The sequence below is a fragment of the Balaenoptera physalus genome (assembly GCF_965194825.1).
Source record: "Balaenoptera physalus genome assembly, chromosome: 1".
NCBI classification, from domain to species: domain Eukaryota; kingdom Metazoa; phylum Chordata; class Mammalia; order Artiodactyla; family Balaenopteridae; genus Balaenoptera; species Balaenoptera physalus.
In genome coordinates, this window is record NC_138882.1 from 84,311,704 (window position 1) to 84,338,167 (window position 26,464).

Sequence of the window (26,464 nt, forward strand, 5' to 3'; positions counted from 1 at the left end):
TTAACATATCCATACCTTTGAAAACTGTCAAAGAAAAAATATTGGGAGAAAATATGATCCCTAGCTTCAGGAATATCTTACCACCTCTTAAACTATTGTTTCTTTTCTTACTTTTTATTTTAATACAGATTCCTGTATCAAGCCTGAGAGACACAGTCCTGGAACTGGTAGTGTTTGATCAACACAGGAGAAAGTTTGATAATTTCAGTTCACTGATGCTAGAATGGAAATCCTCAAACGAAACACTAGCTCATTTTGAGAATTACAATTCAGTAGAGATGGTAGCAAAGGATGACGGCAGCGGGCAGACCCGGCTACATGGTATTGTAAATATTTATGAATCCTTTCATATACCTACTAAATGGTTCTGCACTAAATATTTCCTTGTGGGTGACAGTCTATTTATCCTATCTCACCTTTCACCTTCGATCTTTGTATTTTTTAGAAAACAGCATAAAGGTAGATTCCCTTGTTTGCAAAGCTAGGGTCTAGAGCCCAACGTTTCTCACAAGAACACAAAATTAAATTAATTTTAAAAGGTATTGGTTACCTATTATTTGCCTAAAACTTTGGAAATATTATTCATTTGTTAGGCAGTGTTTATTGAGTGGCTACTACATGTAAGGTCCTCTGCTAGGCGCTTGGAGATATCATGGTAAATGAGACACTCACAGCTTCTGCCCTCATAGACTTACAGTCCAGTTGGGGAAACTGGACTTTAAACATTACATTGTGTTAGGTGTTTTGAAGGGCAAATATGGGGTGCATTAAGAGCTTATAACAGGAGAACCTAACCTAGTTTAGATCAGAGAAGACTGCCCTAAGAAAGTAGCATGTACTCTGAGACCTGAAGAGATGGCAGAAAGAGGAAATAGAAAGAATGAACTAAATTAGTCAAGTGAGACTGACTTAGAGAGGGGGCAAGAGGCACAAGATGAGGTTCTAAGAGGAAAACAAGCCCTCAGGGGCAGCAGCCCATCAAGCCTTTGCTTGTATCACATTTGCTGAGGTCCTATTCTCCAAAGCAAGTCACCTGACCAAAACCAGAGTCAAGGTAGGCCAGGACTACTCAAGAGCATGGATACCACCAGGCATGATTCACCACAAGCCATTAATATAACAATCTACCACAAATCAATCCCAAAAGTAAAGAAGAAAGTGGCACAAAGGGTAACTTTTAGGTTTCTGGTATGAGTATTTGGTAACCATTCTTTTCTTTTAACTTTTTATTTTATATTGGAGTATAGTTGATTAATAATGTGTTAGTTTCAGGTGTACAGCAAAGTGATTTAGTTATACATATACATGTGTCTGTTCTTTTTCAAATTCTTTTCCCATTTAGATAACTATTCAATTGAATAAGAAACACTAAAGAAATAAGATTTAAGCTTTCCCTTACCCACAGGGAGTTTATACTCAGGACAAGTTTAAGGGCTTAACTAGAGAATATGATAACATAATATTAATATGTATATGATACTATAACACTATAATACCAATAATATGATACAGTTAATGTAAAAAGTGGTAGGGAAGAAAGAGATGCTCCTTATATCTGTAACAATCCATCATCAAATACCATCCATTTTATTTTCTAAAGGTTTTCTCTCTTCCTCTCTATCTTCATCACTAATGTCCTCATAACCTCTATCCTACATCACCATAGTGGCCTCCTAACTGATCTCAATGTGTCTCTCCTACCCTCTAATCCACCCTCCATACTACTGTCCAGAATGATCTTTCCTTTTTTTTTTATTTTAAATATTTATTTATTTATTTATTTATTTTGGCTGTGCCGGGTCTTAGTTGCGGCATGCAGGATCTTTAGTTGCAACATGCGGACTCTTAGTTGAGGCATGCATGTAGGATCTAGTTCCCTGACCAGGAATCGAACCCGGGCCCCCTGAATTGGGAGCAGAGAGTATTACCCACTGAACCACCAGGGAAGTCCCCAGAATGATCTTTCTAAAATACAAATCTGGAGACATCCCTGGTGGTCCAGTGGTAAAGAATCTGCCTTACAATGCAGGGAACGTGGGTTCAATCCCCGGTCAGGGAACTAAGATCCCACATGCTGCAGGGCAACTAAGCCCGCAGTGACACATATTGTCACTGTGTCTTTCTGAATAAAGTTCATATGTTGCAGCTTAACATACCGACCCCTGCCTACTTCTTTGGCTTCACTTCTTATTACCACCCACATGTATTCTACATTTTTCTCATACTCAACAATTTTAGATCCTTAACCATGAAAAGGCTTGTCATACCTCTTTCCTTTGCATATGTTTTATTTTCTCTTTACTTGCATCTTCACTAGGCTAAAATCTTCCTCTAGTAATCTAGGAGTTTTCTGTTCCTCTATATTCCCAGTCTAAGGAGAATATTCCTTCTTTGTGCTCTTATATATTCTGTATTATGTGCTCTGTACATACTTCTGTAATAGTACTTATCACACTGTATTGCAGTGGTTGGTTTACCTCTCAGCCACCCTCCTAAGCTGTGGGTTTCTTTGAAGGCAAGAATTGTGTTGTTTTCTTCTTCATCTCTGTATCCTAATTACTTTCCATAGTGCCTAGCATACAGTTAGGCCCTTAATAAATCTTTGTTGAATGAATGAATGTAACATCATGAGAAAATGCTTTACAGATGTACGCATGATCATGTGTTGAGGATAAAATAAGAGTTGTCCTAAGTAAAGTGGCAGATTCATGTTAGTTAAAAAGAAAGAAAAAAGAATGAATGAGTAAAGCAGGGTCAGATTATGGATGGCTTCAAATACTAGTTTAAGGAGTTTGAATTGCTCTAATAAGGACTAGTTAGCGATTAAAAAAAAATTTTTTTTGCATTTAAAATTTTTGAGTAAGGGACTGACATGACATTTACATACACAAAACAGTTTAGAAGCGTGAAAAGTCCCAAAGGACAATCTCTTTATTTCTCACTTTTATTTTTAAATCAAACAAAAATTTCCCCATACCCTATTGTCAGCTTATTTTGGGACTCACAAACCATTAGAGCTGGAGAGAATTTTAGATTTTGCCTGTCCCAACCCCTCATTTAATAAAGGAACTGAGAAATAAAGTGATTGCCCAAGGTCACATAGGAATATAATTGCAGAGTCAGCATAGAACCCCAGTTTTCTGTTTCTTGTGTATTTCCCTATTCACTGTTTTTTGTTTTTGTTTTTCTCCCTGAAATAAAACACCATTTGGAAAAAATTAGGGCAGATTTTTGGTTTTCTGGAGACACTTTTGTATTCTACATGTTACTGTTTCTCACAGGGTACTTTTTTGCATGTCTCCAGGTCAAAGGATCCTTAAAGTACATCAGATAAAAGGGACTGTACTCATTGGAGTCAATTTTGTGGGCTATTCAGAGAAGGAAAGTCCAAAGGTAAGTGGAGACTGTTATATAAAAAATATTAATTAACTGAAATTTAAGCCTCCTTAGAAGTCATTTATATAACTGATGTAAATCTGAGAACTATGCACCTCTATGAATCTGTTATCTTTGGCACTTGAAAGAGTACTGGAATCTTCACTCACTGAGCTGAGGAATTAAAAGTTTGTATTTACCTTTGTGGTTCTTATTATATTTCTAGGAACTTTCCAACTTGCCCAGATCTGCAGCTGTAGAGCTGCTCCTGGTAGAAGATGTAACAGTATCGCCTGAGAACGCTACCATCTATAACCACCCTGATGTGAAGGTAGAAGCTATACGGGTCTAGCTAAATGGAAACATATTGGAGGGGAGAGTACTAGGTTATTAAAATTAATAGTATAACAATAAAAAAGCTCACTTATGTGTTGAAAATCAGTGATACACATATATAATGCATATATAATAATTATCCTTAGCAGTTATACTTTAATAGTCATATTTTGTCTTTGGTCCACTGACTGTAATCTTTTAATGTCATACTCTTTCTTAGGTAAGTAGAAGTTATTTTCTTTGAATTATTTATAAACCAAAGGGAACGGAATATTGTTTGTCTGATTTTTCCATAGGAAATATTTAGCCTTGTGGAAGGATCTGGTTATTTTTTAGTCAACAGTAGTGAGCAAGACATTGCCACCATCACTTACCTGGAAGCAGAAAGCTCTGTCCAGGTGAGTTCTAGAGATATTCCCAGACTAATGGTCTCAGGTCAAAGCTCATTCTTAGGAGAATGATTGGAAAATTTTTATTGGGTGTCTCAAACTTGTTACAAAAAATAACATTTGTGTCTTTTCCCTTATTTAACCTACATAGATTCTTCAACAAAAAAAGAGGGTTTTTTGTTTGTTTGTTTTTTTCTGTAACTAGCTACAATATGTTGCAATTTTTGGCTCTGATTGAATGGAAACAGTGTAGGAGACATCTAATTATAAGATTTCCATTAAAAGAAGGTTCATTTTTATAAATTTAAAAGCACAGAACTGTGTGGATAGTTAGATATACTATTGACTTTATAACCTGAGTATATGGTATTTTCAGCCAGGACATGGCAACTTAAAATATTAAGCTGACTCCATAGTCAATATGCCAAGAGATTTGCTTTTAGTTGACTTGTAATAATAAAAAAATAGATTATATTAACATATGTATTTATTTCCTTCAAAGAGCTCAAAGGAATGTAACTTACTGTCGTCATAATGTTGCTTTTTAAAAGAGGAGATTGAGGCCCTATGGGCAAAGGATGTGAAAAACCACGCTGCTGTGCAGGAGCTGTAGTACAAGAAGGAAAAACAAAGTATCAGTCCGCCCAGTGCTTTCTCTCCTTCCTTGTGATTGCATATAAATGTACATGATTTTCTTCCTGACTCCTTTCCCTGTTGAGGATTCTGCTTGAAATCAATCAATTTAAACTCTGCTCTTTATCAGTTAGTATTTGTTAAGGGTACATATTTTGCCACAAACTGAAACATCACTTTAAGGGTACATATTGTGCTATGCCTGAAACATATAATGTGACCTCTCAGAGTTCCCATAACAAAGAAAGTAAGATATTGTATTTTCCACTTCGGGTGGAAATAATTGCTATGATTATGCTTGGAGCATGTTTGCTTCTTTACCCAGCTACCATCTTCTTCCTTCTAGTTAGTTCCAGTACAGCCAGGATTTCTCAGCTTGGAGGTCTATGACCTGTGTTTGGCTTTCTTGGGTCCAGCAGTGGCTCACCTCTGGGTGTCCGACATGCAAGAGCTGGAGCTTGATCTGATTGATAAGGTGAGAAATGTTTGCTTTCTCTCTTAAATGAAGCAGGCATCATTCTCACTCACTAGCATCACCTAATATAGTCTGTGCTCAGCTACCATGTGTGTATACCAGGCCCTTTGATGATGTGAATGGAAATACCTGCCCTTAAAGAACACGATTCCAACACTAAACATGATGAAGATAAATAGAGTGTTAAAGCACAACTTAGGGACTTCCCTGGTGGTCCAGTGTTTAAGACTCCATGCTTCCAATGCAGTGGGTGTGGGTTCGATCCCTGGTCAGGGAACTAAGATCCCACGTGCCACAGGGCATGGCCAAAATAAAAAAATTAAAAAACAGTTAAAAAAAAATAAAGAACAACTTAAAAGAATACACATAGATTAGGCTTACTCAATCAAAGGCTGACCAGGAACATTTAGCATGAAAAAAAGAGCTTGCCACCTCTAAGAGTTAAACGGCCCTAGGTGAATGAGACATCTCTACTAAAATTACGTTAAAAAAATTATTTTTTTTAATTTTTGTTTTTTAACCACTAGGTTGAAATAGGTAAAACTGTGTTAGTAACTGTGAGGGTTCTTGGCTCTTCCAAACGCCCATTCCAAAATAAATACTTCAGGAACATGGAGCTCAAACTGCAGTTGGCTTCTGCCATTGTCACCCTGACGTGAGTACCATTTTAATACTCCTTTCTTGGGGACTTCCCTGGTGGTCCAGTGGTAAAGAATCCGCCTTAGGGACTTCCCTGGTGGTGCAGTGGTTAAGAATCCGCCTGCCAATGCAGGGGACACGGGTTCTATCCCTGGTCGGGGAAGACCCCACATGCCGCAGAGCAACTAAGCCCGTGCGCCACAACTACTGAGCTTGTGTGCCTCAGCTAGAGAGCCTGCGTGCTGCAAACTACAGAGCCCACGCGCTCTGGAGCCTGTGTGCCACAACTGGAGAGAAGCCAGCGTGAAGATCCCGTTTGCCGCAACTAAGACCTGACGCAGACAAAAATAAATAAAATAAAATAAATGATAAATAAATCTTAAAAAAAAATACTTCTTTCTCCCTATGCTTAATATCACAAGTATATCCCTCCTAGTAGCCTGGTTAGCTCTCCCTTAGGTTATTTCAGATTTCCTTCTTTCCTTTTTTTGTAACGGTACCTTTCAGCCCATACTCTCTTCCCATATTCAGCTCTCTACAATATACCCCTTCCAGATCCTCAGATGTCTTATTTTGGGCCTAAAATCATGTGTCTCATTAATATTTCCATTTTATGAAACTTCTCCTTGGATGATATCCTTTGGGGGTGCTTCAGACTTGAGGACCTTCAAAAAGTCTAGAAGTAGAGGCACTGGTATTGCCCTCTGCAAAAGGGAAAATACAGGAATTCTGAGGCAATTTAGTATTTGCAGTTTTGCCAGTCTATGTTTATATTGCTCTTATTCCTTTGGAGACTTAGAACAAATTTTTGCCCTTCAGGAGCCTTCTGCCGTTGCTATGAACTTTGTCTTGACTCTGGAAGTTATTTTCTGGTAGTTCCTTCTAAGCTGAGTTAAAATGAGCAGAAGATTGGGAATTCCCTGTGATTAGGACTCTTCGCTTTCAGTGTCGTGGGCCCGGGTTCAATCCCTGGTCGGGGAACTAAGACAAGCTGCACCACGTGGCCAAAAAAAAAAGAAGAGAAAGCAGAAAATGTTAAGCATCTTAGAAAGATGCATAACTGTCCACTCTTAAAACCAAATCTTTCTCACCTAGAAATTTGTGGGTCTTTGCAGGCTAATTGAGAAACAGGACGAATACTCTGAAAATTATATCCTTCGAGCTATCACTATTGGGCAAACCACACTTGTAGCTATTGCCAGGGACAAGATGGGGAGAAAATTCACGTCAGCTCCTCGGCAAATTGAAGTAAGGAAATTATCTCATCCAAAATTCATACTTCGTCTTCTTTATAAATTTATAAATTTTATAAATTTCCAGTGGTTAGGACTCTGCACTTTCACTGCTGAGGGCGCAGGTTCCATCCCTGGTCCGGGAACTAAGATCCTGCAAGCTGTGAGGCATGTCCAAAAAAAAAAAAAAGTAGAAAAGACAGGTAATTGTAAACATAATCTTAATGAGCACTTTTATTACAGTGAGTGGATATGTAATAACTTATTTAAGCATTCTCACTTAAGTAATTTATAATTTTTTGCTATTATAAATAAAATTTGCATTTATAAATAAAATAAAATACATATTTTTGTATATAACTTCATTGTACATAATTAGGATTTTTTTCCTTAGAATAAGCTGCATGATCATTTGCTGTGAACTTGACTGTAGTTAATCACTGTTGTCCTTTTGGTTTTCTCCTTCAAGGTGTTTCCTCCATTCAGACTTGTTCCAGAGAAAATGACACTGATTCCAACTAATATGATGCAGGTGATCCTAAAGCCAGAAATGAGGCTTTCTCCCCATCCCACCTCTGCTCCACCCCAACACACATATACACATACACCTCTTCCTGTTGACCTTCCCTTGTCTACTCTCAGCCAAGTACAACAGGATTTGATAAAGAAGAAAATTAGTATTTTCTTTTTTCTATGAGAAACATGGTATGAACTACTTCTTGGAATCCCATGGATCATTTATAGCACTTCCATTTCATGTGCATTTGAGTTGATGTGGCATATGCTGGTTGGAAAGTGGGGGAAGATGAAAAAGTCGAGTTACTTGGACAAAAGGTTGGGAAAGGCGATGTGACTTCTCCCCAAGGTCCAGGCATTCACTGGCGTGTTTACATTCCAGGTAATGTCTGAAGGTGGCCCTCAGCCTCAATCTATCATTCACTTCTCCATCAGTAATCAGACCGTGGCTGTTGTTAATAGGAGGGGCCAAGTTACAGGGAAGGTAGTTGGCAGAGCTGTGGTCCATGGCACCATCCAGACAGTAAATGAAGATACTGGAAAAGTCATTGTGTTTTCCCAGGTATTGGTTCTTTGTTCTGCTCTGCTTCTACTCCTCCATCTGGGAATCACTGGGAGGTGGAGGAAGAAATAGTGATGGGGAGGGTGTCAACAGCCCAGGAAAGTCTTTTCAGTCCCCTCATTTGGCATTCTCTTAACCAGGCATGGGAAATATGTAATCTTCAGTGAAAAACTCACAGAGTACTTGGCATTGTTATAAGACAGTCCCTATACTTAAGGAATTGTTTCAAGAACAAATACAAAACAAAAACAAAAAACCTATACCTATGGCATGTTTGTTGTTGTTGTTGAATGCCCCAAACAACAACAAACTAGTTATCATAAGCATCCGCCCCACAGACACCCCCTCTTAGCCTAAGCTTGCTCTCCACACTGTTGAGCAGGATGAAGTGCAGATTGAAGTTGTGCAGCTAAGGGCTGTTAGGATCCTTGCAGCTGCAACTCGGCTCATCACAGCTACTGAGGTCAGTATGCTGGCTCTGTTCCAGGTTCATTATTTTGATAATGCCAGCTGGACAGGATGTATAGCACAAACCACTCTTCGTTTTCAGATGCCAGTTTATGTCATGGGAGTGACCAGTACCCAGACCCCTTTCTCCTTCAGCAATGCCAACCCTGGGCTCACATTCCATTGGTCCATGAGCAAAAGGGATGTATTGGATCTAGTGCCCAGGCATTCAGAGGTATGAACTTATCTGTTTATTATATTACCTTAGGGATCTTGATACTAAATTTATTTTATTTCATCATAAGTTTTAGACTAACTAAAATAGCTATTTTCAACAGAGGGAAGGGCACAGTGTTTATTCATGAATATTTCTTAATCCATCCCTTCACTGTCTAGGTTTTTCTACAACTCCCAGTAGAGAGTAACTTTGCCATGGTTGTCCACACAAAAGCAGCTGGTCGGACCAGTATCAAAGTCACTGTCCGCTGTATGAACAGTTCCTCTGGGCAGTTTGAGGGGAATTTGTTGGAACTGTCTGATGAAGTTCAGATCCTGGTAAGGTCCCAAAGCTAAATCTTGTTTTTGTATATCAAGGAGAAGAAAGTTATATTCTCTTACCATCCATGAAGAGCTTAGTCTGGATAGAGATAGAGAAATTGCTAGAGGGATCTCTAGAATAGGCTTATGGTTTCTAGATCTTTGTTATTCCTGCTAATTGCTTCTATGAGTACTGACATTAGAAACTACAGCACATGCACTCCCCTCAACTCCCAACACAGTGAATACAGTATATGAACACATAATAACTAAAGAGGAATTAATTTCTGATTTGTTCTGCCTAACATAGATATTATGATACAGTCCACTTAGCTATACTCACAGGCAGAATGAAATCCTATCCTAACTTCTGGTAAGGTATGAGAGTACGAACAGTTTCTACAGATGTTCTCAAGCTGAAAGCTGAATGGCCCTATTGTTTTTAGAACTCAAAAGAAAAACTATTTTTTGTGTGGGGCAAATAAGTTTCTCTACCTCTGAATTTGGGACTAATTTTTTTTTCTTTTTTCTTTTTTCCTTTATTTTGGCTTTGGTTCCCTGATTCAGTGAGGGGTAGAGGAAAAAGCACTTTACCAGGAGGCGGAAGACCAGAATAGTGCCCTTGCTAATTAAGTACTACAGGTTCTTCATTCTCAAATCTCTTTTCAGGTTACTAGAACTAAAATTAGAAATTTCAAACTTATTTCATACCTAATATCTAAGTAATATAGGGGATGTAGTAAGTGTAAACTATGCCCAGTCCCTTGTAGTCAGAAGCAGGGCTAATATTAGGTTATATATTCTACACTACCTAAATATGTTTTAAATGCCTGGCTCATTTTGGAAAGCAGTACTGTGGGACATTGGGCTAAATTGAAGTTGGGCAGACTTGATTTGTAGTTGTCCATTTGTGAGTAAAAGTCATCATTTGTCTTTTCCGGAAATGAGGAAAACATCATTTTCTCATTCTAGGTGTTTGAAAAACTCCAACTTTTCTACCCAGAGTGCCAACCTGAACAAATTCTGATGTCCATGAATTCTCAGCTCAAACTCCATACCAACAGGTAAGGAGAATGGAGAAGAAGGCAGGCCAGGATCTAACTTTACCCTCAGAGAAACATTGCACATGGAAAGAATCATTGCCTTCTAGGTGATTTTTCTAACCCACAAATAATTTTTTTTAGTTGAAGTGAAATTCACATAACAAAATTAAATTGTACAATTCAGTGGCGTTTAGTACATACACAGTATTATACAACCATCACCTCTAGTTCCAAAACATTTTCATTACCACCAAAGGAGACCCATACCCATTAAGCAGTCTCTCACCATTCTCCCCTCCTCTCAGTCCCTAGCAATCACTAATCAGCTGTCTCTGTGAATTTAAATATTGTATATTTCATGTAAATGAAATCATACAATACTTGACCTTTTCTGTCGGCTTCTTGCAGTTAACATGTTTTCGAGGTTCATCCACATTGTAGCATGTATTGCTACTTCATTCCTTTTTATGACTGAATGATATTCCATTGTATGAATGTAACACATTTTGTTTATCCAGTCATCTGTTGGTGGACTTTGGTTTGTTTTCCCCTTTTAGCTATTGTGGATAGTGCTGCTATGAACATTCACGTACAAGTATTTGTTTGAATACAGTTGGCCCTTGGTATCCACCAGGGATTGGTTCCAGGACCCGCACTCCCACCAAAATCTGCAGGTGCAAAAATCCATTCTATAAAAATGGTGTAGTATTTGCATATATGCACATCCTCCTGTATACTTTAAACTATTTCTAAATTACTTATAATACCTAATACAATGTAAACGTTACGTAAATAGTTGCCAGTCCAAGGCAAGTTCAAATTTTGCTTTTTGGAACTTTTTGAAATTTTCAGCCTGTGCTTGGTTAAATCTGCAGATGCAAAACCCATGGATATGAAAAGCTGACTGTACCTGTTTTCAATTCTTTTAACCAAATAATTTTTTAATGATAAATATGTAATAGTATCTGATTTTTAAAGAGATAAGCATAATCCAAAGGCTGACTTTTATCTGAGGAAAAAATAACTACACAACATGGAGAATGGCAAGCAGTTTTCTCAGAGTACAGCCTCTAACAGTAATCCTGGCGGTCTCTACTCCTTTCTTTCTTGTCAAACAGAACCCCCAAGAGATGCCATTTGCCCCGTTTATTCCCTAGGGTAGGGGCCGCCTTTGTGAGTTCCCGTGTTCTCAAGTGTTTCCCTAATTCATCTGTCATTGAGGAGGACGGTGAAGGGCTCCTGAAAGCTGGTTCCATTGCAGGTACTGCTGTGTTGGAAGTCACTTCTATAGAACCTTTTGGAGTCAATCAAACAACTATAACTGGGGTTCAGGTGAGTTCAGGGACTTACTCAAAAAAATAAAAGGAATACCATGGCCTTAAGAGGCAGATTTCCTTTTTTAAGAACTAGAAACTTCTCTGGAAGTCAGAAATGAACTGTAAGATAAGAGGACAATCTTGACATGAACCATCAAATTAAAGTGGACTTTACAGTCCTTGTTATAAGAGATTAGCCTCAAACTGGTATGACTGTCTTCTGAGCAGCTTTGGCAAAAGGGTTGGTGTGGGAGAAGCATAGAACTATTGCTATCTATTGCTAAATTAGGCTTTGTTTTTAGAATTTTTTTTTTTTAATTAGAAGAAACCTTACAGGTAAGTTAGTCCAAAACAAACAAACAAAAAATGTTTTGGGCATTAAAAATCTAGTATATTCCAGCTTCTGTGTTGCTCCTTTTACGTATATTATCTTTTTTAACTACCACAAAAACCCTATGATAGGCATTATTAGCCCTATTAAACTGATGATAAATATGAAACCTAGAATGGTTAGATGAAGATATGAAATAATAAAGCTAGGATTCAAACCTGGACTTCCCTTACTGTATCAGTTTATCTCTTGCAGTGTGAAAACAAAACCTACAGTATTCTTGATAAATGACCAATTATTTAACAATAAATATTGACACTTTGTACAAAATAGAAGAAATTCAGTCCTTTCCTCAAAAAGCTCCAGCTTCTTTTCACATTTCCACTGTTTTAGTAATTAAAAAGCCGTTTCCTGTACTGTCATATTTCTTTTTCACTCTGTCATCTGAAATCAAGAGCTATTTCCTACAAAAGAGGAACATCATTTTTATCATTGATTGTAAGTCTCAGAATATGGTCTCAGCTCGTCTCCAATGCATCCTTCTCTGTACTAGAGGGTTTTGTCTCCCACAGGTAGCACCAGTGACATACCTGCGAATGAGCAGCCACCCCAAGCTATACACAGCTCAAGGAAGGACCCTATCAGCCTTTCCCTTGGGCATGTCTCTCACCTTCATTGTTCAGTTTTACAATAGCATCGGAGAGAAATTCCACACACACAATACCCAGCTTTATCTGGCTTTGAACAGGTATGGAAGGCAAAGGAATGGTGTTGACATTGTGGTAGACATCTTATTGATTAACCTGGTATTATCTGAAAGCTCCAGTAAATTCCTCTCATATTCTGCACTTGGAATCTGATCTTTCTTTCATTAAGATGGGGAAAAGACCAGAATTAGTTGTTCAATGAAGAAAAATTTCAGTATGTTTTGAATTTGACAAGTCCTAGTTCATACAAAGCTCCTGTAGGGAGCCAATTGGAGTATTATCAAAAAGCCATACTAAAAAAAAAAAAAAAAAAAGAAGCCATACTGAAAAACAATTTTTTTTAATTAAAAAAAAAGCCTAGGGACTTCCCTGGTGGTCCAGCGGTTAAGACACCGTGCTCCCAATGCAGGGGGCCCAGGTTCGATCCCTGGTCAGGGAACTAGATCCCACATGCCACAGCAAAGATCCCACATGCTGCAACTAAGACCGGGCATAGCCAAATTAATTAATTAATTAATTAAGAATGATTAAAAAAAAAGCCTAGCTGGGCACTATATATATAAATGTAATTGACCTGATCCCTGGCCCTAGTTGCTTACTCTCCATTGTAGAATTCCATCCGAACTTTTGAGCTATTGAATATAAAATGTTGATACGGTCTGCCCCCAGAACTGTTTCCTAACTATTGACTCTTTTCAGAGATTTCTACCTTTGATGTCTGCTTTCAGAGATGACCTGCTGCTTATTGGACCAGGGAATAGGAACTATACTTACATGGCTCAGGCTGTGAACAGAGGGGTGACACTTGTGAGGCTCTGGGACCAGAGACATCCAGGCATGGCAGACTATATTCCTGTTTCTGTAGAGCACGCCATCGAGCCAGACACCAAGCTTACCTTTGTCGGAGATGTCATCTGCTTCAGTACTCACCTCCTCAACCAGAATGGTTTGGATACCTTCCCTTTCTCAACCTCACAACTGACAGGATTAGAAAGCAACTCATCCCTTAGAGGATTTTTTTTTTCTCCAAATTATCTAAAATCTAAGGGGCTCTCTGAGAAAGAAAATACTTTTGTGTGTTTTATTTTTCATGTTAACTGATAATTCTGTTTAGTGCCCATTTCTCTCCATAGCCAGCCAATTAGAAGTCAGCCAGTAATATTTACCAAGTGTCTATTGAATATATAGGCAGTGTAGAGTACTGTGCCTTCTCCTCCATTCCCAGCTTCTGAAGGAGGGTAATTGCTAAGTTGAACATCAGTAAAGGATGAAATAAAAGGAAGGAAAGGGCAATAGGCTTTAGTTCTAAGAACCAATTGTGTGTGCACTGTTTTGTGAAGCACATCTGAAGGCCTAACTTCTACATATACCATCACGGTAAGAAGGTTTGGCATTGTACTGGGCTACACTATACTCTTGATCAGCAAAGCATTTCTGTTCTAAGTACTACTGAGTTACAGAAAATCAGTCTTGGGTTAGGAAATGTGTGTTATATCTTTAGGCTTCCAGGTAGCATATCCCAAAATGGTATATACTGACTGGGTATATGCTACCAAATAATCCATCCAAGTAAGGCTGGCTGGGGTGGTATGTGGCTTGGGCTTTGCGTCCTCTTTGGTGAACTATGGATACATGTTTGGGTAAAGTGATGTAATACTGGACCTGACTTTAACATTAACTGTGTATTTTGGACTTGATACAAAGCGAATTCTATTCAGCCTAGGTCAAATCCTCCAATCCTGTAACAGTTGACTTGTAAGCAACCACTACTTACTAACATGTAATCCATGGCCAGTGAGCTAACTCTGCTTACAATACCATGATTGTTAATCTTTTTGTCAGTGAAGCAGAGGCTTTTTTAACTCCCTTTTCCTAGGTTCTGTCAGGACTGTCCCTCTGTCTTCCATTCTGGAATTTTTTGGGCATCTCAAATCCATACCACTTTGGATGAGGAAGCAGAAGGGCCACAAGCCAGGATCAGTAATCTAATCTAATATTTGACATTCCTCTGCTGCCTTGGGAATTAAACCAAAGTAAACGAATCCTCTCTTCTGCCAGTTGATGCTTGCAGTCTTCCTGCTGATATCAATCAGTAGGTCAAAGCAGATTCATCCTTAGCAGGGTCTATACAAAGTTTAATCAGTGTTATTCCTATGTGTAAAAAGCATTTTTCTTTTTCCTAAGGAGAACAGTTACATTCTCCAACTAAGTAGCTTCTTTTGTGATTGTGAAGGTCAGCAGTTCCTATTTTATTTTGCTGGCATGACATACGAAGGGGAACCCAACATTAAGAAAACGTTAGGGACTTCCCTGGCGGTCCAGTGGTTAAGACCCTGCACTTCCAATGCAGGGGGTGTGGGTTTGATCCCTGGTCAGGGAATTAAGATCCCACGTGCCACGTGACGTGGCCAAAAAAAAATTTTTTTTAAAGAAAAAAAAGTTACCCTCAAAGCTGGGTGTTCCTCCTGGGAAGGGATATATGTATGCTTGAATGGTCTACTGACTTGGATTCTGAGTAAGGTTAGAGTGACCAATTTATATCAAAGGTTGCAGCCAAGTGCTTTCTCTTGTCTTTTCCTAGGTGAACCCGGGATGTGGATGATTTCTGCTGATGACAGTATTCTACAAACAGACATTGTCACTGGGGTAGGAGTGGCCAGGAGTCCAGGAATAGCAACAATTTTTCATGACATTCCAGGACTAGTGAAAACATATCGAGAGGTAAACCTAATGTTATGAGTTGAAGGGTTTATAGGAGTTCCCTGGTGGCTTAGTGGTTAGGATTCCAGGCTTTCACAGCCGTGGCCGGGGGTTCAATCCCTGGTCGGAGAACTGAGATTCTGCAAGCCGTGTAACGCGGCCAAAAAAAAAAAAAAAGTTGAAGAGTCTAGAGTAACTATTTCCATCTATGGGAATATGCATATAGAAAGCACATCCTATGAAAAGAAATACACTCACATATCAGATATAAAGCCAGCCAACGAACTTTATCGGAACATAAAGGTAAATCGTGATTAAGGTTCTTAACCAAAAGAATGACTAGTCTGATTTATAATTTAAAATATCACCATGGGGGCTTCCCTGGTGGTGCAGTGGTTAAGAATCCTCCTGCCAATGCAGGGGACACGGGTTCGAGCCCTGGTCCAGGAAGATCCCCCATGCCGCGAAGCAGCTAAGCCCATGCGCCACAACTACTGAGCCTGCGCTCTAGAGCCCGCCAGCCACAACTACTGAGCCCGCATGCTGCAACTACTGAAGCCTACATACCTAGAGCCCATGCTCCGCAACAAAGAGAAGCCATCACAATGAGAAGCCCGTGCTCCATAATGAAGAGGAACCCCCGCTTGCTGCAACTAGAGAAAGCCCACGTGCAGCAACAAAGACCCAACACGGCCAAAAATTAATTAATTAATTAATTTAAAAATATATATATATCACCATGGCTACTGGTTGGTACTAAACCGTAGGGGCAAGAGTAGGAGCTGAGGGCTTCCCTGGTGGCACAGTGGTTAAGAATCTGCCTGCCAATGCAGGAGAAATGGGTTCAAGCCCTGGCCCAGGAAGATCCCACATGCCGTGGAGCAACTAAGCCCGTGTGCCACAACTACTGAAGCCTGTGCGCCTAGAGCCCGTGCTCCGCAACAAGAGAAGCCACCAAAATGAGAAGCCTGCGCACCGCAAGAGTAGCCCCTGCTCGCTGCAACTAAAGAAAGCCCACACGCAGCAACGAAGACCCAACGCAGCCAAAAAACAAAAAAGAGTAGGAGCTGAGAGACAAGTTGGGAGGCTATAATTGCAGGAATGCAGCTGAGTATGATGGATCAGGGTGATAATAGAGGAGGTGGTACAAAGTTGATCAGATTCTAAATATATTTTATAGGTATAGTTGATACAATTTCCCAATAGATTATATGTAGAGTGTGAAAGAATCAAGAATGACTTAAGGTTTTTGATTGAACAACTAAAAGGACAGAATTACCATCAACTGAAATGCGTTAAGACTGTAGGTGGAACAGTTTTGGAGAGAAGATCAGTTTTGGATATGTAAAGTTGGATGTCTATTAGATGTCAAATGGATGTGTTGAGGTAGCTAGATAGAAAAGTCTGGGAGTCATTGGCATAGATATTTAAAGCCATAAGATCGGACTCCCCTGGTGTTGCAGTGGTTAAGAATCCACCTGCCAAAAAAAAAAAAAAAAAAGAATCCACCTGCCAATGCAGGGGACACGGGTTCAAGCCCTGGTCCAGGAAGATCCCACATGCCGCAGAGCAACTAAGCCCATGCACAACTACTGAGCCTGTGAGCCACAACTACTGAGCCCGCGTGCCACAACTACTGAAGCCTGTGCACCTAGAGCCCGTGTTCCGCAACAAGAGAAGCCACCGCAGCGGAAGCCTGTGTGCTGCAACTACTGAGCCCACACGCCGCAACTACGGAAGACCACGAGCTCTAGGGCCCGAGTGCCACAACTACTGAGCCCACGTACTGCAACTACTGAAGCCCGTGTGCCTAGAGCCTGTGCTCTGCAACAAGAGAAGCCACTGCAATAAGAAGCCCACGCACCACAATGAAGAGCAGCCCCCATTTGCCACAACTAGAGAAAGCCCACACGCAGCTACAAAGACCCAACGCAGCCAAACAAACAAACAAAAAAAGCCATAAGATCATCAAGAGAATGGTGTAAATAGAGAAGAGGTCCAAGGACTAAGTTCTGGGGACACTCCAATATTAAGAGCTCTGAAAGAAGAATAGGAACCAACAAGAGAAATTTATAGGAATTTATAAGATTTATAAGAATGACCAGGGAATGGGACTTCCCTGGTGGCGCTGTGGTTAAGAATCCGCCTGCCAATGTAGGGGACACGGGTTTGATACCTGGTCTGGGAAGATCCCACATGCTGCAGAGCAACTAAGCCCGGGCACCACAACTACTGAGCCCATGTGCCACAACTACTGAAGCCTGTGCGCCTAGAGCCCGTGCTCCGCAACAAGAGAAGCCATCGCAATGAGAAGCCTGCGCACTGCAACAAAGAGTAGCCCCCACTCTCCACAGCTAGAGAAAGCCTGCATGCAGCAATGAAGACCCAATGCAGCCAAAAAAATAAAAATAAAAAAATAAATAATAAAGAAAAGAAAAAAAATTTATTAAAAAAAAGAAAGAATGCGTAATGGGAGGAAAACCTGGGAATCCTGGTGTCCGGGAAGCCAAGTGAAGAAAGTATTTCAAGGAGGGAGGGGGAGATCAACCACGTGAAAGCTACTGATGGGTCAAGTATGAACACTGAGAAATGACTGATGGTTTTTTGCAATATGGAGGCTGGTGACTTTGAGGAGTAGCTTCAGTGGAATGAAGGGACTGGAAGTTTGATTGGAGAATTGAAAAAGAGGACTTGGAGACAGTCCTCTTCAAGGAACTGGAGTCGAGTTTGTTTTGTTGATTGTTTTTTAAAATGGGAGAAATAATGGCTTAGTAAATGATTCAGTAGAGAAGGAAAATTTGATGTAGGAGTAGGGAGAATTGCTTAAGTGATACCCTTGAGTAGGTGAGATGGGTGAACAAGTGAATAGGTAAGCTTTATAAAGCCTTTCCTATTTCCCCCTTAAATACATGTAACATCTCCTTCCTCTGTGCCCAAAGAATTTGCTTGTTCCTCTTTTCATTCCTCTTAATAGCTATTATTTTTTGAGCATCTACTATGGGCTTGGCACTCTGCATCTATTTTTTTTTAATTTTTTATTTTATATACAGTACAACTATCATTTTTAATTTTCTCAACCCTGCAAAGTATTATCCCAATTTTATAAATGAGTAAATTGCCCAATAAGTGCCCACATGGTATCTGGTACGTTCTTTTATAGAGCTCTAGTCGTAACAAATAATTACATATAGATGGCATGATAACATAAATGTCAGAAATGCTCTTAGAATACAGAAGAAAGTCACTAATTCTGCCTAGACATTAAGGCTAAATTTTCCACAGATGACATTTAAACTGAATCCTGGAATTAGGAATTTGGCAGAAAAGAAAGGGAGAAGGCATATATGTACAAAGGCAAATAAAAAGTGTATGTTGTGTTTGAAGACCAATGAATAAATCAGGGTGGCTTCAGCGTAAGTTTGTTTTTTTTTTTTTTTTAATTAATTAATTTACTTATTTTTGGCTGTGTTGGGTCTTCGTTTCTGTGCGAGGGCTTTCTCTAGTTGTGGCAAGCGGGGGCCACTCTTCATCGCGGTGCGCAGGCCTCTCACCGTCGCGGCCTCTCTTGTTGTGGAGCACAGGCTCCAGACGCGCAGGCTCAGCAATCGTGGCTCACGGGCCCAGGTGCTCCGCGGCATGTGGGATCTTCCCAGACCAGGGCTCGGACCCGTGTGCCCTGCATTGGCAGGCAGATTCTCAACCACTGCGCCACCAGGGAAGCCCTTCAGCGTAAGTTTTAAGGGTAGAGAGGGAAAAATTGGATAACATTCAAAGAATTTGTATCATGAGCAGATAAAAGAGGGTTGAGGAGAGAGGCAGCATGAGAAGACAACTAGAAAAAGGGGCTGAGAAGGTTCTAGGTGCTAGAAAAGCAAGGAGAAAGGTGTCACAAAGGCAAGGGAGAGAATGAGCTATGATGTCAGAGGCTACAGAGAAGTCAAAAGGTCATATTCCAGTTGGTGTACTTCGTAAAAATGCTCATTTAATTATTCACTAAGTGGTAGACAATCACTGAGGCCTGTTATATGTCAGTGATTATGCTAGGCTCTGGAAATACAAAGATGAAAAAGACAAAACTCCTTTCCTCACTGAGCTCTTAACATAACTAACTTGATTTAGTTACCGAGTCTAAGCTCGTACTGCTCGCTGCACGACAAGCCAGTAATCGACAGGAGAGTTGTTGGGGCGGGGCAAGGAATAACGGCTTTATTTGGAAAGCTAGAAGAAGGTGGTGGGCTCCTGCCCCAAAGAACCATGTTGCCTGAGTTAGAATTCAGGCTCCACCCATACTAAAAGGGGAGGGGGCAAAGTCAAACACTTCCTGGTTCCCATCAGCCTCCAGTGAGGGGATGTGTTCATTCTTTCATCCCTGCAGTCGCTCACTGGTGGGCCTGGTCAAGATGTTTCCTGTGAGCTAAATAAACAAAGGTATTTTAGCTTAATGCTCATTTCCTGGGAAGCAGGGTTCCCAGAGATGGGCCTTTATGTATAATTTAAGCTTTTAGGCAACATCCCTTTAGTGATTAACTTGTAGTAGAACACAAAAGGTTCTTCCCTATTACAGTTTTAAGGTCCTTGAATATATAGGAAAAAATTTAAAACTACGGTAGTACTGAGGAGACTGGACAGTATACTGCATATAAATTGAAGGAATTTGGGAGGAATCCCCTGGTGGTCCAGTGGTTAGGACTCTGCGCTTCCACTACAGGGGGCATGGGTTTGATCCCTGGTAGGGGAACTAAGAGCTAAGATCCTGCATGCTGCGTGCCACAGCCAAAAAAAACAGACGGACTGGATACCCAAAGGAGTTAGAACCCAAAAATAAATAAATAAACCAGTAAGTTGAAGGTATTTGAGGGGAAAGGGCCATCATTATCACCATCTTCTCCCACTGTAATCATTAAGCACTTGCCTTATATTCAAGGCACAGTACAGGATGTACAAAGATATGTTAAGGTTCTAAGTTGAAACGCAGAATCTAATGGGAGGGATTTTAACAAGTATAAAAATACCTACAATATAAGGCAGAACATTACAAGTATTTTGAGAGAAACAATACTTTGAGGTTTCAGAAAAGGTTGAGATTATATGCAACTAAAGAGAGAAAAAGAAAACTTTCTAAAGGAAATTGCAACTGTCTTCAAAGACATCTAATAGGGAATCATACAAAGGGAATATATGTCAGAAGGAATAATGCACAAAGACCTCCTTTTAGAAAAAAATGTTATTTTCTTCTCAAAAGTAAACAAATTTTGTGGTTCTCAAATATGTGATCACTAGAAGGGCAATTTGCTCTTGTGTGAAACTGCTTTTAGCTAAATAAGTTATGAGGGATGGAGAAGAAGGGAACCAGATTCTCTAAGAACTTATGTACCAATTTTCCTTTGGTTTGCTGACAGGTGGTGGTCCATGCATCATCAAGATTAACACTCAGTTATGACCTTAAGACTTCTCTCACCAATACCCTCAATTCAACTGTGTTCAAGCTCTTTATCACCACTGGCAGAAATGGTGTCAATCTTAAAGGTCAGCAATCTCTTTATAGTTCTGGGTCATTATTCCCACCTTTCCCATTCTCCCTCAATTCATTTACCCCTTTGAATTAGCAATACAAGTTTTCTTTCATTTCAAAATTGATTCTACTTTTACAAAGAAATCACTGAGGGACTTCCCCGGTGGTCTGGTGGTAAAGAATCTGCCTTCCAATGCAGGCGACGCGGGTTCGACCCCTGGTTGGGGAACAACTAAGCCCATGCACCACAACTACTGAGCCCTTGCGCCTCAACAAGAGAGCCTGCGTGCTGCAAACTACAGAGCCCACGTGCTCTGGAGCCCGCACGCCACAGCTAGAGAGAGAAAAACCCGCATGCCATAACTAGAAAAAAGCCCGTGTGCTGTAAGGGAGAGCCCGCGCGCTGCAAGGAAAGATCCCACATGCTGCAACTAAGACCCGACGCAGCCAAATAAATAAATAAATGTTAAAAAAAAAAAAATCATTGAGAGCTATGAGACCTCAGAAATTATGACTGGATTAAGGTTTTGAAATAGGCTCAACCTAGTCACTGCTGTCTTTTTAGTTATAACCCTGAGATCAGGAGGTAGCCTAGACCAAGGATTTCCAAACATGGCTGATTTTTAAGGTTATCCAAAGAAATTTTTTAAAAATACAGATTCTTAGGCTCCATCCAGATTTAATAAGTTTGGGATAGAGCCTAGGATACAATTTTTTTTTTTTTGGCTGCGTTGGGTCTCTGTTGCTGCGCCCAGGCTTTCTCTAGTTGTGGCGAGCGGGGGCTACTCTTCATTGCAGTGCGCAGGCTTCTCGTTGCAGTGGCTTCTCTTGTTGCAGAGCACAGGCTCTAGGCACACAGGCTTCAGTAGCTGCAGCATGTGGGCTCAGTAGTTGCGGCATGCGGGCCCTAGAGCGCACAGGCTTCAGTAGTTGTGGCGCACAGGCTTAGTTGCTCCGCGGCATGTGGGATCTTCCCAGACCAGGGCTCGAACCCGTGTTCCCCGCATTGGCAGGCAGATTCTTAACCACTGCGCCACCAGGGAATCCAAGATATAATTCTTTTAAAGCTTCCCAAGATTTGAGAATTGTTAGACTAGATGATATCTGAAATGTTATTCACTCAGCAAATTTGCCTTGTGCTTTCCTTTTTTTCATTCTGTATTGGGCCATGATTTACTGTCAAAAAAAGGGGGAGGACAGATAACTAAAATACAAGAAGCTTCTAATAGATTCCAAATGCTATGTTAGGAATTTTTATATCTTTTATCTCATTTAACAATCTCATCATGTAGTAATTATCATCATTTTAAAGATGAGAATACTGGGAATTCCCTGGCAGTCCAGTGGTTAGGATTCTACACTCTCACCGCCAAGGGCCTGGGTTCAATCCCTGGTCGGGAAAAAAAAAAAGATGAGAATACTAAGTCTAAGAGCAAGTAATTTGTACAAGGTAACAACCAGTTAGTGGCAGGAGTGGTGGATATGTTCCACTCCAAAGTGCATGTACATCCTTTCATTCCTCTTTTTTTAAAGAACAAATTCCAGATTTGGGGGCAGGGGGAAGGTAAGGGGTGGGGAGAGGGTAGGGGGCGAGAAAACACAAACCAACCAGAGAAGTCCAGAATATAACAGAATATAACTGTCTATAAAACAAGATAATTTAAACTCTAATTGCCCTTTCTGTCCTTCAATTTTAAGCACTTAATGTATTTTCTTTTCACAGTAGATATTTAATCTTATAAATATACTCTATGTATGTATAAATAAGAACACTTGATCTTTAAAATTCTCCAGGTTCTTTTACAAAGTATGAAATGTTTCTTCATAACATATTCACTCATTGTTGTCTACCTTATTAAATTTTACAGAGACTGTAATTTACCCCCCCCCCCGCAGAATCTTTCTAAAACCACAACTTATTATGAAACCTCATGTAACAGTTCTTTTGATATTGCTGATAGTCTCCAAAAGATGAGAATGGTCACTAGACTGCTGGCAACTGAGAAAGAGCTTTAGCAAACTAAGACCATTAAGAAACTGTGCAGGGGAAAATCTTGTTAACAAGACATAGTTCCTATTTAATTTAAAATGCATCCATTGCAGCTGACCCAACCTTGGTGCCAGTCTGTTTCTTGCTGGCTATGTGGCTCCTGTTTAAGGCACCACTTGTAATGAACTTCTCGAGATCTTTGACTTGAATCATACTGCAAAACAGTATGTTTTGGAAAACAAACCTTCCTAGACTTAAAAGCTACCTCCCATGTGTAGCACTTTATTTCTAACAGCTGTCCAATTTCTCTGTAATCTTCCCACTGATGAATTCCAAAAACCTTTTAAAGAGGACAGCAGCTATGATATTGATAATAGAAGCCCCATTATAGTCACAGACTAGCAGAAGCAGATTTTTTTTTACAATCTTCTTTCAACTTGATTCTGGTAGGACCCAACAGAGCTGGCAAGTAGACAGCTGTAGCAAGTCAAGCAGAACTGATCCTCTTTGTTGCTTTTTTTTTTTTTTAGTACCAAACTGCCTCTATAAAATAGCCTCTCCTTCTACAAATTCCTCTTAGTAACAGAGCTATTTCTCTTTTCTGCTCATTAGGATCCTGCACCCCAAGTCAGGCCTTGGCCATTACAACAACACTTCTTCCAGAGACCCTCATGCTGTGCCATGTACAGTTCAGTAATACTTTACTAGACATTCCAGCAAGTAAAGTCTTTCATGTCCATTCAGATTTCAGCATGGAGGAAGGTGGGTTCCACCAGTTGAATCTGGTTTCCCCCTTGTTTTCATATTTGTGCAAATGTCACTTTCTTATTGGATTGCATTTCTACTTTCCAGTTTCATCTGCTATATAACTGTGGAATCTTTCTCAGTCAGCATTTTTGTTCTATCCATTCAACAAACTTTTAACACATGTCTATAATATGCTATGCTTTTCTATTATAACTTACTATTTTCTCCTTTGTTAGCCTGTTATCTTTGTGAGGGCTTGGATTATGTCTCATTCATCTTTTATCCCCAACTAGTAGCACAGTGTTTGAATGTTGCTGAACTGAAGGATATTCCAAGCAGAACAGCATTAACAAGTAGAAAGCAGAAACAGGCATGACACTGGGAGAACTTTAAATAAATCAACTGATCTAAAATGAGACAATTCATGTCAAATGTAAATAGGTAATGCTATATCATGGAAGAGCTTCTACTCCAAGGTCAGGCAGTTTGAATGGTATGAGTAATGAGAAACCACTGATAGAAGGTTCATTCAGCAAACCGTTGAGCACCAAATAGAATGCATGGTACCAGGACAGGCCCTGGAGGTACAGCGGAGTAAGACAAGGCTTTTAACTCTTACTAGAATTGCACAGGGCGATTAGTTATAGAATAAAGATATACATGGGATGCTATGATGGCAGAAAGGAGTATCTACATCAAACCTGGCAGTTAGAGTGAGGTTTAACAGGGGAAATAACCTTTAGAAGGATGACTAGGACTGAGGTAGATGTGAAGAGAACACGACATTCCAGGCAATACAGAGCCCTGGAAAAGTTTTCAAAAATAAGTTTAAAGTATATAGTGGCAGTACACAGAATGGATAAGAAAGAATGGGAGGCAAGGAGACTAGTAAATGCAATTTACATTGCAATAATCCAAGCATGAATTGATGAGTGTCTAGACCAGACTAACAGAAATACTAACAGAGCCAGATGTGAGACATTTCAAAGGATGAGTTAGCAAGATTTGGATACTGGAATGAAGGAATAGATGTCAAAAGACAACTGAGGTTGAGCATGGGTAACTAGAAAAACAATACAATTGACAGAAATAAGGCCATCAAGAGGTGGTTTGATAGAGAAGTGATTAAACCATGTTCAAAGCTTGCCTTTCTTCCACAAAACCCTTTACTGATCCAACTCTACTTCATCCTATATCCCCTTAATTTCCATTTACACTATACTATTTAATACTCCCTGACATGTCCAATTTACCAATAATGGTATCCTTAAGTTCAACTGTGGGTTCCCTGGGACTGTTTCATCTTTGGTAAACTCCTCCATAGTGGCCAAAAGTGTGCTAATAGTGAATACTCAAAACTTGAGTTCACATTCTGAATTTGCATGTAACTATTTTTCCTTCCTATCCTAATCCAGTTGGCTAAATAGAGCCTCTGAACCTTCCTGCTCAGTTTTTCCTCTTTTCTTCAGGGGTTTATGTCTGCCTAATCAAGGTTCGACCCCAGTCAGAGGAGCTACTCCAGGCCCTCAGCACGGCTGACACCTCAGTCTATGGTTGGGCCTCGCTTGTCAGTGAGCGTAGCAAGAATGGAATGCAAAGAATCCTCATTCCTTTCATCCCAGCCTTTTACATCGATCAATCAGAATTGGTTCTTAGCCACAAAAACGAAGTTGGGGAGATAAGAGTACTGGGAGTGGACAGAGTTCTTGAGAAACTAGAGGTATGTTAAGGACTGAAGCAAAACAAATCAGGGTTTTGAAAAAGAGATTTTTCATTCTCAGTCCAGGGTAAAGGAACAGTTACTGAATGACTTGATAAAATTCACCACAGGAAATTCTTAAACAAAATGAAGAAAATCTGTCCCCTTCACAATGCCAGGGGGGCCCCCAGAGTCCAAAATCTAGGTCAAGAGCCTTGTCAGTCTGGAAGATAACACAAATACTTTTATGTATATATATATTACACCAATGCTATCCTGAAACAATTTTAGAATGCTAGCTTAAAACTTTTTTTGAAGGCTATATTATTCACAGATCGTTTTCTTCCCTTATCCTTCAACACATCTAAGTGAGAAAAAGTGACTTGTCAGACAGCTAGCTAGAACTAGAAATCCAAATGTCTCACTGTATATGTTTAAGATTGGAATGTATTGACACAAAACTGACTTTTCTTTCAAACATGTTCCATTTCCTTTTCTCCAAGGTCTTCCCCAGCTCCCCAGTTCTAGTGGTCTCTGGCCATAGGCACTCTTCCCTCACACGTGGCCTGGCTATCTACCCCATAAAAGTAGTCAACTTCACTTCCCTCCAGCAGATGGCATCACCTGTTTTCATCAATATTTCCTGTGTGCTCACCAGTCAAAGTGAGGCTGTGCGAGTGAGAGCTATGAAAGGTAAGTCTGGTTCAGGTGAGCATTGGGGGTGCCTATTTTTAATCTAGAGGCAAAAAGACAGAATGCATTACGATTTAGTCAATGGGAAACATTCAGCCACTTGACCAACATTATTCAAACTAGCTGGGACATGGATCTTTATTCTCCAAGCCTACTCGATAAAATGTAACCTTCAGGAAGCTTTCTTACCACTAGCTAGATGTTATACTTAAATATGTAAGTTATGTCAGTTTGTCAGCTGCATAAGTATACTTCTTACCCTGTTTTAAACCTCTTGATAAATGTTTCATTTACTTCAAAAGTATTTAGCAAACCTTTGTGCATCAATGGGCAAATGGTGGTAACCCTAGAACCAAGACTTAGCTTCCCCAAATCCTGATTCTACCATTACCCAGTTTAGAAATGATGTCAAGTTTGGGTGGGATGGGAACCGTTAATGGAAAGAGGTGTTAGGAAAGCCAGAGAACCATCCTCCTTATACTTGTCACTCCCACTTGCCCATGTCTCAAGGGAAACAGTATTTGTCTTAATTACTGGGAGTGAATTAGGCTGAACCTTAGTACATCTAATGGGAGAAAGGTTTTT

General features: G+C 40.0%; 1 protein-coding gene across 1 annotated transcript in view; it reads left to right on the forward strand.

Moving 5' to 3' along the window:
* The window catches only part of NUP210L (nucleoporin 210 like), a 77,909-nt gene that overhangs the window by 48,201 nt on the left and 3,244 nt on the right, over positions 1 to 26,464 (forward strand). The window contains exons 17-37 of the mRNA XM_082435250.1: positions 129 to 321; positions 3,305 to 3,393; positions 3,602 to 3,706; positions 4,008 to 4,109; positions 5,080 to 5,208; positions 5,736 to 5,863; positions 6,963 to 7,095; positions 7,549 to 7,611; positions 7,978 to 8,157; positions 8,540 to 8,620; positions 8,708 to 8,839; positions 9,001 to 9,159; positions 10,114 to 10,205; positions 11,342 to 11,516; positions 12,404 to 12,579; positions 13,267 to 13,484; positions 15,120 to 15,259; positions 20,638 to 20,764; positions 23,353 to 23,502; positions 24,957 to 25,207; positions 25,690 to 25,879. Of these exons, the coding sequence (XP_082291376.1) occupies positions 129 to 321; positions 3,305 to 3,393; positions 3,602 to 3,706; positions 4,008 to 4,109; positions 5,080 to 5,208; positions 5,736 to 5,863; positions 6,963 to 7,095; positions 7,549 to 7,611; positions 7,978 to 8,157; positions 8,540 to 8,620; positions 8,708 to 8,839; positions 9,001 to 9,159; positions 10,114 to 10,205; positions 11,342 to 11,516; positions 12,404 to 12,579; positions 13,267 to 13,484; positions 15,120 to 15,259; positions 20,638 to 20,764; positions 23,353 to 23,502; positions 24,957 to 25,207; positions 25,690 to 25,879 (3,013 nt within the window). The remainder of the gene's footprint in view (positions 1 to 128; positions 322 to 3,304; positions 3,394 to 3,601; positions 3,707 to 4,007; positions 4,110 to 5,079; positions 5,209 to 5,735; positions 5,864 to 6,962; positions 7,096 to 7,548; positions 7,612 to 7,977; positions 8,158 to 8,539; positions 8,621 to 8,707; positions 8,840 to 9,000; positions 9,160 to 10,113; positions 10,206 to 11,341; positions 11,517 to 12,403; positions 12,580 to 13,266; positions 13,485 to 15,119; positions 15,260 to 20,637; positions 20,765 to 23,352; positions 23,503 to 24,956; positions 25,208 to 25,689; positions 25,880 to 26,464) is intronic.